The 13,483-nt window shown below is 32.7% G+C and overlaps 1 protein-coding gene across 1 annotated transcript in view; it reads right to left on the reverse strand.

Annotated features, from left to right (window-relative positions):
- Window positions 1–6,427: 6,427 nt before the first annotated feature.
- Window positions 6,428–13,483, reverse strand: part of HGF (hepatocyte growth factor) — a 74,772-nt gene continuing 67,716 nt past the window's right edge. The window contains exons 17-19 of the mRNA XM_058524514.1: window positions 13,237–13,343; window positions 12,967–13,112; window positions 6,428–10,202 (exon numbers count right to left, since the gene is read on the reverse strand). Coding sequence (XP_058380497.1) covers window positions 10,026–10,202; window positions 12,967–13,112; window positions 13,237–13,343 — 430 coding nt within the window. The 3' untranslated portion in view covers window positions 6,428–10,025. The remainder of the gene's footprint in view (window positions 10,203–12,966; window positions 13,113–13,236; window positions 13,344–13,483) is intronic.

Here is a 13,483-nt window from a genome sequence, read left to right on the forward strand (position 1 = left end):
TATTCTCTTGATAATAAATGCATAAACCTCTCTGAATCTACTAAGTGTCATAAGATTCTTAGGAATGTGAAAAAGAAGGGGTAGGAGTTAAAAGGTTAGGAACCTGGAAAAATTGAACAAAGAAAGAGAAAATAAAAGAAACTCCAAACTTAGTTAAATAATTAGTAACGCAATGATGAAAGTGTTCATAAAATAGAAAAAATTATATTCAAATTGGCAGGATTTAAGACTAGAACAATGTAGAAAGATCAAGGAAAGATGAGCCAAAAATCTCAGTAGAATCTTGCTATTTTCTCCAGAAGCTCTTTGTACTTCTCAGTTAACACTGTCAGGTCCTTATTTCATGCTTGCTTCTCAGACTTGTCTGTATTTATAATGAAGGTAGGGCCAAGTTTTATTTATTCCCAGCATCTAGCGCTATCACAGTAAGTGATCGATAAATATGTGCCAATGTAAAACAAAAGTGTTTGACAGAAGCCAGTAGAAATCACCTCCCCAACACTACCACCAAAGGAATTTGGAGATATTACTATTTTAATAGTAAACAAAATTTAGAGATTGTAAAATGATTATATTTTGGAATCAAATGAAAAAAATTTCTACAAGCAGTTAATTACTGGTAAGATATATTTGACAAATATTTATCACGTAGCACTTAGCGAGTACTGAAGATCACTATGTGAAGAATTTAGACCTGGCCCATGTTCTCATGGAGCTTACAACCTAGTAGGAGAGACTATGTACATATATACGTATACATGCAAATAACAATTTAATTAATGAGGTAAGTATTCTGAAATAGAAGTGCATCATACTTTGACATGTGTAACTGGGTCTAGAGAGTGGGTGGGGGCACAGTTGATGACATTTAAGCTGAAGGATGAAGTAAGCATTAGTCAGGCAAAAACCGGTAGGTGGGGGAATAATTCCAGGCAGAAAGAATAGCAGATGCAAAGGCTTTGAGAAAGGAAAGAGTTTAGCCTATTCCCAGAATGGAAAGAGTCTGATGTAGCTGGAATGTAGTGGGCGAAAGAAAAAGAGGTGAAGGATGAACTGAACAATCAAGGACAGTTCATATAGATATTGGTAGGTCAATGAGAAATCATTAAAGAATTCTAAGCAGGAGAATAACACAGCTATATTTTAAAATGTGTACTTTAGAAGTTGGATAGAAAATGATTTGAAATATATATGGAGAAACATTGTGATATTATTGTGTTAATGAAGGTGAAAGAAAACTGTGGTTAGGCCAAGGTGGAGCCACTGGAGATGGAGACATGTGAGTGATACAAGATATATTCAAGAGGTAAAATTAATGTCTTGGTGTTTGTTTGAATGTAGACAGGGAGACACAACATAGGTAAAAAGTGACTTCCTGGATTCTGGTTTGAGCAAACCAGATTGATGTGCCTTTTATTGAGAAGAAGATTGAAGGGGATGGAGGGATTAGTGTTTGCTTTTGGATACATTCAGTTTAGATGCTGAGAGCACATCCAAGCAGTGATGGCTAGTGGACAGTTGAACTTGTGCTTTTGTCTCCACCTGGTACTTCAGTTCTTTCCCGCTGAGCTGCTTTGCTGATGTTTCAGCCAAGTTCACCTGTAATTTATGGCAATGGAAAGATGTTGAAGCCCTTGAAGGTGAGAAGGGCATTGTAATATTTTAGAGAGCAGCATTAATACAGAGAAAGCTTTGTTTTTCCCTGTTACTTTGGGTCACCGGTGAGATAAAATTAAGGCAGACGGCAAGTAAAAAAGGAATGGAGAATATGAAAGAATAAAAATGAGACATTAGCAGTCGGCCCAGTTGCATAGTGGTTAGTTTGCACGTTCCACTTCCATAGCCTGGGATTCAACGGTTTGGATCCTGGGCGCGGACCTACCCACAGCTCATCAAGCCACGCAGAGGTGGCGTCTCACATAGAAGAGCTACAAATCTACAACTATGATACATAACTATGTACTGGGGCTTTGGGGAGAAAAAAGAAAAAGAGGAAGATGGGCAACAGATGTTAGCGCAGGGTCAATCTTCCTCAAAAAAAAAAAAAAAGAAGCAGCAGCCACGATATATTAGCTGAAAAAAAAAATGAGACATTGACTGTGAATGTAGAGGATCTATACTCATATTCTATGTTTGTTCACTTTAGGATGACTCATTATACTTAGTTTACAAGTGGATTTGTGGAACACAAATGGTTGTGACTAAGAAGGAAAGAGGCTAATGAAGAATAATGCTTCAGGTCTTTTTGTTGACTTTACTTTCAGGGACATGTAAACACCTCCAGAAAACTTTTCCAGCTCCCCTCCACGTTTGTTTTTTTTTTTTTTTTTAATTTTTTCTTCCTTTTCCTCTTTCCCGTTTCTTTTGTTTTATAACCGTTGTCTTTTTGTTCCCTTAGTTCTCCCACTTCCAAAGCTAGAAATTTCAGCAGGTAAGGGGATATTACAAGAGCTAGTAAGATGGGAAAAATCAGGCTACTTCATCTTTCTTCTTTATAGCTTTGGTTGGTAAAAGAGTATCACCTTCGTATTTTTGTGCTATTAATTTTGCTTTTATATTAATGATATGATATGAAAGGTCAAGTAGATGGTACACATATGTCAATAAAAATATGCTTCAACTCCTCCTAATTGTCTGAATTTTACTCAAATTGAGTATAAAAGAGCAAATCATGTAAAAAAGATTGCTCTAGGAAAATTTAGCAAATGGAAAGATTGCTGGGAGATGTTTTTGTAAAGAAGAAAAATTATTGTAGATTATAAAAGACAATAGAAATCTCAAACTATATATTTACTAGTCTCCCATTTAGAAAATAAATATGTAAATCAAGTTTTCTTAGACTGCACTTAAGCAGAACTCTCATGCTAAATGTGTAAATATTGTCTCCATAATTTTAAAGTGGTTCTCTGGCACAGTAAATCTGAAGAATATGCCATATCATGCTCCTTCATGGAGCTTCAAAATACACGTGAACATCCAAAGGCCTTTGACAATGCTGCAGTAAAGTGACCTGTATAAAGCATCCCAGCATCTTTAAAACAAGCCCTGAACATTTTGTTCTCAGCACAGTTTTTAAGTGTCCTGTTCCATAAGAGACCAGCTTGGGTCAAGCTTACATAAGTCATTGAAGAAATATTTCCTATTTTAACACATGTCCATCGTAAGACATTCTATGAGTTTTCTTACTCATTTATGTATTCTATAGCCTTCAGAATTAGGAAGTTCTGCCTGGTACCCAAACTATCTGACTGAAAGATCGATCTTATTTTTCTCAAATTCTTACTGTCTTAACCAGGAAGACCTAAGAATTTCCTCTCAGAATGACCCTTTGAACAACCAAAGAAAGATATTAAATCATATATGCACCTTCTCTTCTCTATCCTAAAGATTCTTAATCACTTTTATTATTCCATAGTATGAAATTTCCACTTATTAAGTTATTATTTTTCATTTATAGGATATAAAGTCTTTGTTTTAGAGTACAGTCAACTGGACAATATCTTTGTAAAACTTTAAAAATATATGAAAATCCATCTGACTTTCCTCTGCTTGATTTCATTGCAATATGTTACCCAAGTCGATTTCTCTCAATTAAGAAATCTCATCAAATGAAAATCTTTTGCTAATTAAGTAACAATATTGTGAAACTTCTCAGTGCACAGCAGATGGAATATTTGCACCTAAGTAATGAGCAGACTATAGTTGACTCAGAATTTTTTTTCAGTAAATGATATGATCATTTTCCCCTCAATATGACGTCAATGTTTCATGGAGGAAACTCAGATGGGAAAATGTTCAGCACATAATGGAAAATGTATTAGGTTGTATGAAGTAAACACCTGTATCCACTAGCAAACTACATCTATTTTTCCATTTTTATTTTTAATAACCACATTTACAAATATAAATGTATAAACTCTTTCAAGTTATTAATTCCTCTCTTTTCTAGCTGCATGCTATTGTGTATGAAATATAATAAACCATTTAAAAGTAGTGCCACTTGGGGCCGGCCCGGTGGCGCAAGCGGTTAGGCGCGCGCGCTCCGCTGCGGCGGCCCGGGATTCGCTGGTTCGGATCCCGGGCGCGCACCGACGCACTGCTTGGTAAGCCGTGCTGTGGCGGCGTCCCATATAAAGTGGAGGAAGATAGGCACAGATGTTAGCCCAGGGCCGTCTTCCTCAGCAAAAAGAGAGGAGGATTGGCGGATGTTAGCTCAGGGCTGATCTCCTCACAAAAATAAATAAATAAATAAATAAATAAATAAAAGTAGTGCCACTTATTAATTCAAATCTCAATAATGCAATTAAATATAAAACTTTAAAATTCTTAACCGTCAAAGTTGCACAATTTTTACAAAAATTACAAAACTCTGCATAATACTGACATGCCTTCAGAAAGCGGGTGGATTATAGAATATCAATAATTATAAAATATATGGGGTGTCATTATGCATAAAGCACTGTGCAAAATAAAGAACATACAAATACTAATAACAAGACATTGCTGAGGTCTCCAGGAGCTCAAACTGAGTGGAGGTAGATTGCACATTAAAAACAAAGTGGAATAAAGCAAAACAAAACAAACCTCACGCAGTCATAGGCAGACCATTATAACAAGTGAAAATAAAGCATCAAGTAACCCAGCAGTAGGCTGAGGAAGTGATGACTTCTAGGTAAGGATGTTGAGGATGAATTCACAAGGGAAATTGTATGACATTTCAAAGTTTTGAGGTGTTAAAGAAAAGCCTGATGTTTGCAGGGACTGTTTGAACACAGGCATGAAGTTTAAGTGTGAAGGTATGTTTAAAATGATGAAAATAAAGTGATGAGTGCTCAGTATTTGGGAGAGATGAGGGTCTAAAGGTAGTTTGGAGTTAGATAATGTGTCAGATTGATAGATTTTGTTTTGTTTTGATGTCGTTTACTTTTTAAAGCATAAATATACGTATAAATAATCTATAATCTCACAAATCTTTTGAATTATGTGAAGTAAAGTTAAAAGTGTCTTTCCTTTGCCCAGAATCTTCTGTCTTTGTTAGATGTGCTTCAGGCAATAACATATTCTTCATAGTACTGTAAACTTCACCCAAATTACTACAAATGTTCTTTTTCTCTTGACGTTACTTTTAAATTTCGGCTTTCCTAAACAACACATGCAATTGAGGTACTTGTAAATGTAAGAGACAAAAGAAAAATAGAGACTGTCTAGAATAAGACTTTTAATCTGAATTTTACATGAAAGGGTTGTAATTTGGTGAAATGATATAGAAAGCACTTTTAGGATTACATAGGTTAAGGGTGGTGCCTGTGTAGGAAAATAACGAAACAGAATGGCGATCAAACTCCTGGACTAAAACATTGAGGAAATGCAAACCAAGGTGATTCTATTCAGGACATTGACAAATGGTGACTGATTAAAGTATTGCAATTTATAAGAGTAAATAAATAAACTATATTAAGAAACCAACAAAAATATTGTCCAAGTTTTATTTATCAGATCCCAGATATTATTTACATAGCTTGCTTTCTCACTTAATTGAGGACTCTGTTCAGATACCATCTCTTAAAGAAGCTTTTCAGAGCTATTCTACTTAGAATAGCAGAATATAGGTTTAGAATGGAATAGAGTTCTAGAAAAGAGAGGGGAAAAATAAAAATTTAGAAAAATCAATAGTATATATATTTGAAATATTCTTACTGACACCAGAAATGAGTAAGTGCATATATTCTGCTTGGATCATAATCATTAGGAAGATCAGATATTTTATCATGGGCTCTAGAATTAGATATATTAATCATCACTTGAGATAAGCATCTAAGCCAGAAAAATTAATAGAGAGCAGCCTTTTTGGGGGAGAGGCAGTATAACTTTAAATAATCAATGGTGTTACAGAGCTCTTTTGGTTAGATGAATTGATAATTAGTTCTTCCGATCTTGCTTCTGATTTGAATTAAATGAATCCATTTGATTCATATTTATTCTGAATTTAATGCATATTTTGAAGATAGACTCCAAATAGACTAATTGAATCATTTACAATTACCTTTAAAATCTATAGTGATACGGTAAAGGAATTTGGGTGATCATTCATGACAATATTTTATATATATAGAAAATTACATCAGCACTATTCTAGCAAATATGAAGAATGACTGAATAATTATATTTTACAGTGGAAGAAATCAAAGTATGTAGAGATTAATGGTTTACTGAAGACCACTGATATTGCCATAGATAGAAGTTGGAATAAAATAATAATTTTTTTTGTCTTACTTCTATAAACAGGTGATATGACATTTCTTGCAACAAAGTGTATGTCTTTTCTGTTAATGAGATCATTGTTGTTGTTGCTTTCTGCATTAAGCCCTAGAGTAGATTCAAATGTGTCCATGTAAATAATTATAATAAGAGAAGGGGAACATTTTTATAAAATATTTTATTATTATTAGGAATAATAACAATATAATCATGGTTATAAAAATAACAACTTTATTAACTACAGAAATTTTATATACAAGTCATAACCACAGTGTTCCCTTTTTGGGTAAGCATCTAGCTATACCACTCAATAGGCAGCTTATCAATTTCCTATTTACACATAAGACTAACAGTCATAACATCCACAGTATTCCATTTTCAGTTTCCTAAAGACAGAAACTTTCTGTGCAAATGGAAATGAACCTACTTAAAATTACACTGTCAAGATTGATAAGGTCCGGAGAATTTTAACCTTTTTTTTGTATTAGTAAATTCTTAGTTCAAAACTCAGTTAAACGTTGAAAGATAACTTCTTTTTGGACTTTATTGTGAAAAGTAATTTATTCACATAAAGACTATGTCTTTTTATTCAAATTAATTTTATTTTTCCAGTGAGTTTGTCTATAAATATGGAATATAACTGATTGAAAGTAGTTATTTTTTGAACTTCAGTAAATCAATTTAAATTTTTTTTAGTGTGAGTTTATTAAAATTCTTTACCTCATGATCTCTATATTGCAAAACCAGTATTTCTTTTTTAAAAAAATGCTTAGAAGCAACAAGAAAATGCCTGAGAGCAATTTCTCACTTCTTGACAGTGTTTTTTTTCAAGAGAATGTTGTGGCTATAACATTCACTTTGTACAGTACCATTGGTACCAACAAGAAATATTCACAGGAATAAGTGAAATACAATTTTGCCATCACATGCCATTATTGTTATTTTTCTTGCCTTTCAGTGTCTCACATTTCCCATAGTTTGAAACACTTAGATAGCAAGCAAGAGCCTGTTAATACTAGAGATTGACTCAATATAAACCATTTCACTGAGGACCTGCCCACAGCAAATAGGTAAAAGTCATTATATATTTTACAATAAAATTAAAGAAGTACACAAAAGGATTATCATCCCTTCTGCACTGCAGAGGCATTATGACAAATATTTTAATTTTACACCACTATTCCTGGTAGACATAAGAAAATGTCCACAATTATAACAGCATATAACCACTATCCAAACAGCCAAAAAAATGGCATTGACAAATTCTAATTTAAAAGATCCTTTGTCCATGACTCAAAATGAAATGGATTTTTGGATAATTTGGATAATTGGTTTTTTCACTTTTGTAGTTTATTAAGAAAAGAGTGCCCAGGAAATAGTATCTTTTACCAGAGAAAAATGACATGATTATACCCTGTCCTACCACCTAAGATAACATGGATCTTGTTCATCTTGCTTTCATTGTCAATTCCACCAATCTCTCTCTATTACAAAGGAACCTTCCTAAAGAAAGAAATGCTTTGTACACCATGTATGATGGTTTATTGGTGGTCTTGTTTTTACCCTTTAATAAAATGGAAAACATTGAGTTCACAATAGCCAAGAAGTTAGCTGCATCTTCTATCTAGGTAATCCCTATCTCTCTTTCCATGGAAATTTAGAGGAAAATATATGAACAAAATATTTTAAAATGTGATAAAAGTGTTACAATTTTATAAACATTTTACAAATATCATTAATATGTGACAATAAAATTTTGCCAGTTCAGCAAGAAGAAACTGAAAAATATTTTAATATTTGGGCAATATACCTTTGAAATTTCTATGTGTTCTGATTAAAAGGATATATTAACAAGGGAAAGAGAAATACAATCAGATAAGATGGTGTGGATTGGCAACTTGTTGGATCTCTGTTTTCATTGTTTCTTAATACCAGCACATATCTTATTACCAAAAAAATGTGGCATAATTTAGATAAGCATTTCTGGATTTGCTGCCCTATACTCTGTGAACTAAGCTCTTGTGTAAACTTAAAACCACTCTACTCAAGATTGAACAGTGTCCTATAGAACTTTCAGAGCATTGTCTGTATCCCTGACCTTCATAGAGATCACTCAAGAGAAATAATTTAGAGAAATGGGAATACTGGACTCAAATCATTCAAATAATTATTTTTAAAGATCTTTTGTACAGGAAGATTTTGTGAAAATTCAGAGCCTATCCTATTACTCTTTGTTATTTCATTTCTTGACAAATGTGTGATCTTTAGCTAATCATGAAAAATACAATAATAAATATGATAAGTTGGCTATTATCAAACAAAATACAAAATTTGAATGCATATTTCCCACAGCATTAGAAAAGATCTGTGTAAAGTGAAGTAAGATAAAATGAAGATATTTTGATAAAATATCTCATTCAGCAGATTCATCTTTACTTTAAAAAAAAATGAATACAGAGTTTAAACAAGCTAGTTCCTTTCCCTCCTTTTACATTTTTTTTTCTTTTATTTGAGTAAAGTTTTATTAGGCTAAAAGCCTTCAAGGTTGAGAAAAGTATTTTGATTTTTTTCTTCAATATATACTTTAATGCATAATTTGCTAAAGGCCTATTTAGAAATCTTTGGAGACAAATGGAGATTTTCCTCTTCAATAATTTTTAAATATTTAGAGAGGGTGAGCTAGAAGCCAATCACAGCAGCACGACTTAGAGTTAATGTTCTTAAAAAAATTTTAGACCAAAACATTTTTAAACTTCAATTGAAACAGTTATCTAAGAATTTAAAAAATACTTTAGGGAAATAGATCTAAAAATATCTTGCATAAATAAGTGGCCCTAAATTTGGAGAAAAGAAATAATACTAATACACATATTACCCCCTTCCCTTTAAAAATTAGAAACTACATAAAATAACTAGGTTGATAAATATATGTAAACATATAAATTAGGTTTTTATTTAACTTTGTGGGTCATGACCATACCTTTGATGTCAACCAGCAAAGGTCATCTGCAAGCTAGTCTGCAGATGCAGACTCATCATCTGCAAGTGATGAGCTCGTCACTACTATCTTACACCTTTCCTTAATATTTCTACTGGTCTTTAGAAATTTCTATTTTTTTTTCTTAAGGAAAAACTATAGGAACACACTTTCAGATTATTTAGGGGTTACATGAGATACACCACAATTTGAACTCTAGTGCATGTACACGCGTACCCAGGCAATGTGTATATGGGTACATGATTTTGTAAAAAGTTACGTGGACCGGTATTACAGGATACACGTTAAGGGGAAATGAATGAAATATAATGTATGGCATATGAAAGGTAATATAATTTGATATAGAGTTACAATTTAAGGACACAAGGTATAAATTGTTTTTGTGAGGTTAAAATAATGTTTAACTTATGTTTTATTCATTATTAAGAAACTAACCTTGGAAAGCAGCGTAGAGAGAATAATTGATCTTTTCCATTAAATCTTTTATCATCTAGCAATTATACCTTTGCATTTTTTAATCCATTCAAGTATCTTCAGGAGATATGTTACTACACTTGCATGTACCTTAATTCACTTCAACATTTACAAAATAACACTGACAAACAAAACAACAGAAAACACCCATAAATATTAATGAGTATCTTAACAAACATGACACTCAAGTAGTTGTCTTAGGATTGTTTTAAGTGACATTTTAATTCCATGTTCTCCGAAATCTTCATGTAAAAGAAAGTTGTATTGATGGAAGCTTCAGACGTGGTTACATCAGCTATGACTGTGGTACCTTATATGTTAATATAATTTTGTGTATCCATTTTGCATAATATGCTACTCGGACAAAAATACCAGGACGATTTGGAATGGCACATCCACGACCAGGAACAATGACACCAAGAACCATTCTCATTTTATGTTGTTCACAAACAAGCGGGCCACCATAATCCCCCTAGGAAGAAGACATTGACAATAACAACAAAAACAAAGTCTTATTTTAGAAATAAAAATTAATAATTCATTAACATTTCCTATACAGATTCCTACATGTATCTCAGAGGTACATAAATACAAAAAAGAGGATAACTGCAACTAAAATATGAAGACATAAAATTGATGGACTAGAGCATTGGTTGTCTTCTATTGAATTACCCAAGTAGGACTGAGATAAGGACAAAAGTTCCAAGTGCTCTGTTATGTATAGTATTCATTTAAGAATGACTTGTCTTTTCCAAAATATTCACTCATCTTTGAAAACAGATTTTGCCTTTGTTGAATGCAGACTAATTAACACATAACTATTTATGAAAGTAGATTTTAAATTTATTTTTATTTTCTTCTGGTGTTTATGTTCAATATAGAAAATTTGGAAAATGTAGAAAAATACGAGTACAAATAAAACTCCATCTGTAATCAAACAGTTTTAATGGCTAAACTGCATTAAATTTTCTCTTATTTCTAAAGCTTTTTTTTCTTCCTCCAATCATGCCCTTAGAGTGATCTTAACAAGTTAAATAAAAACTTGTGGTTGATAAAATAATTCTATTTACTATTTGGAAATTGCTTTTCTAAGCATAAAGAAGGAATTCTCCTTTACTTACTGTTGATACTAGTAGTTAATATAGTTATGTTTATGTTTATACCTCTCTTTGTGGAAGGTAGTCTATGATTCCATGGCATTTCTTGTATGGTAACCCTGTTGTATCATCAGATATAGATAGGTGATAGATAGATGAAAGATGAATAGATTGACAGATTGATGGGTTGATTTATGTATATTTTTATATACATATATATATTTACACATACAGTTATATGTAATCATTACAAATGTGCTGCGTCACTTTCATGCACCATGTAGCCTCCTAAGATTGCAATGACTGGCTTTTGGTATCCTTATATTAAAAAGAGTGTTTAGGACTATCTTAATTTTTCCCCAACAATGAGTGATGAGATAAAACTAAACTACAGCAAAATTTAGTTCTGTAATACAGGTGAAAAGAAGAGAGCTATCAACATTTCATGATGGGGAAAATCAAGGTAGGGGTGAAGTAGAACATAAAATAGTAAGCAAAATAGTTTATTCTAGGAGATTTCGATAAACTATGCCACATGAGTTAGTAAATCTGATTTTTAAATAAATGCATCAGTGATTACTGATATGAACTCTCTTGAAAGCAATTCACTTTGGGAGACTATCACTAAATGTGATGCTATTGCTATTATACAAACATTTGATAGATTTCTTTTTCAAGTGTTTAGATTTTTGTGATTTATATTATATTACATATTATTTAGATTATATTACTTTGTTTTAAATATCAGTGATGTAAAACGACATTCTGGAGCATAAATGCATTTTTGAGAAGTGGCAGAATCAATCTGAAGTTGTCTTGTCAATATGTATAAAAAATAACAAATATGCAATAACATGATAAATACTTCAATGTTAAAGTTAGGAATCTAAGAATGTCTAGATGATAAACCAGATTACAGGCTATTCCTGAAGAGGAGTTGTCAAAACATTTTTGGTAATGGCAGTAGGGCTGGGTTAAGTGCATAGCTTCCTAAATGATCTCAAAGATCGGGTCTAGTTCAAAACTTCACGCTTACAGGGCTCTTAGGGAAAGAGAAAGAGAGAGAGAGAGAAAGAAAGAAGAAGGAAGGAAGGGAGGAAGGAAGAGAAGAAGGAAGGAAGGAAAGCAGGAAGGAAGGAAGGGAGGGAGGGAGGGATAAAAAGTAGTAGATTTTCACATGTTATAATGAACACAGTAATACTGATCTACTGGAAAAACACCAAATTTGAAAGGGCTTATAAACACATACTCTGCTTCTAACCATATCATCTTAAAGCAGTTCTAAAAACTCTTTAACTTCGGAAAAATTTTATTTTCAGGAAATCTCAGAGCAATATATATAACACACGCATTTCTATACATATTTATGCTCTGCACTTAAGGCATTTTCCTAGACGTCAAAAGACATTTCACATTATTGAACTGATTCCATGCTTTGCGACATGTAGTATTCTACAATTCCACATCTCCCAGGCTTGGAGAGCATGTCTCCTACATTCAAAATATATCTAAAATAACAGTGTAACAGCTTGTCTATGTAAAATAGGGATAGGAACACTGCCAAGTTGAAAGAACAGTTGCCTAACAAATGAAATGTCCAAGCTCTTCAAGTGACAAACTTTGACCTCTTGCTCTTTTTATAAATAGCGTTTGTTTACACACACACACACACACACACATGCACACACTGGCTGAATCCAAAACACACACTTTTAAACTTTTAAAAGTTTAAAACCAGGCACGTATCTCTTAATAAAACTTTAATAGAGTTCATTTAGGGAGAATTTGGTAAGATCAGATAAATTTTAAAAAAATATTAGAAAAATGCAAGGTTTTGTATCAAACTGCATATTGGATACTTCTAATTTGAACAGCTTTCCCTTAGAGTTCTGGCTGTATTGTTTACTGTTTTTATGAGAGACAAATGTCATCGTAGTTTCCTGCTAATGACACATGGATTGTCCCACTGTTTAGTTAAAAGAAATGCACAAGGATAATACAGAGTTATCTTTCTCAACTCCTCTCTCTTAGAACAGGTAGCTGTACCATGATTTTGACTTGAAAAAAATAAAAATAAGTAAACATGAGAAACTATGCTATCCATCACATACTCCTTATTAAAAAAACCTCCCTTCTTACCTCGCATGGTCCTGATACAATATTTTCAGCCCCAGCACATATTTCAGACTCATTCAGAGTCACCTTCCCTTGATGGTATTGGCTGCATTTCTCATTCTCCATAATATAGAGATGTGCTACTCGTAACAGACCATCAGAGTTGATCACTAGAATGGTGCAAAAAATGTACAGGTAATGAGCACATGGTGAGGTGAGAAAAATAAGAAACAAATACAAATTTTTTTAATAAAATAAATATGATATTGTCTTATCTTTTAAAGAATAGCTTACATCCAGTGTAGCCCCAGCCATAAACACTGCAAGTGGTTTTTTCAGGAATTGTGCATCCATAATTAGGTAAATCAATTGTACTAACAAAATCGTCCAGGACAGCAGGCCTGAAAAGAGAAAATATAATACTTAATGGTAAGTACTCTTGACTGAATTCAACACAAAATTAACATATTAAAATGCAGTGTTAATGTTTAATAGAATATTTAGAGAGAATAAACAGTCTTATTTCTTAAAAGAAAAATAA

This window comes from Diceros bicornis, chromosome 3 (assembly GCF_020826845.1).
Source record: "Diceros bicornis minor isolate mBicDic1 chromosome 3, mDicBic1.mat.cur, whole genome shotgun sequence".
Lineage (NCBI taxonomy): Eukaryota > Metazoa > Chordata > Mammalia > Perissodactyla > Rhinocerotidae > Diceros > Diceros bicornis.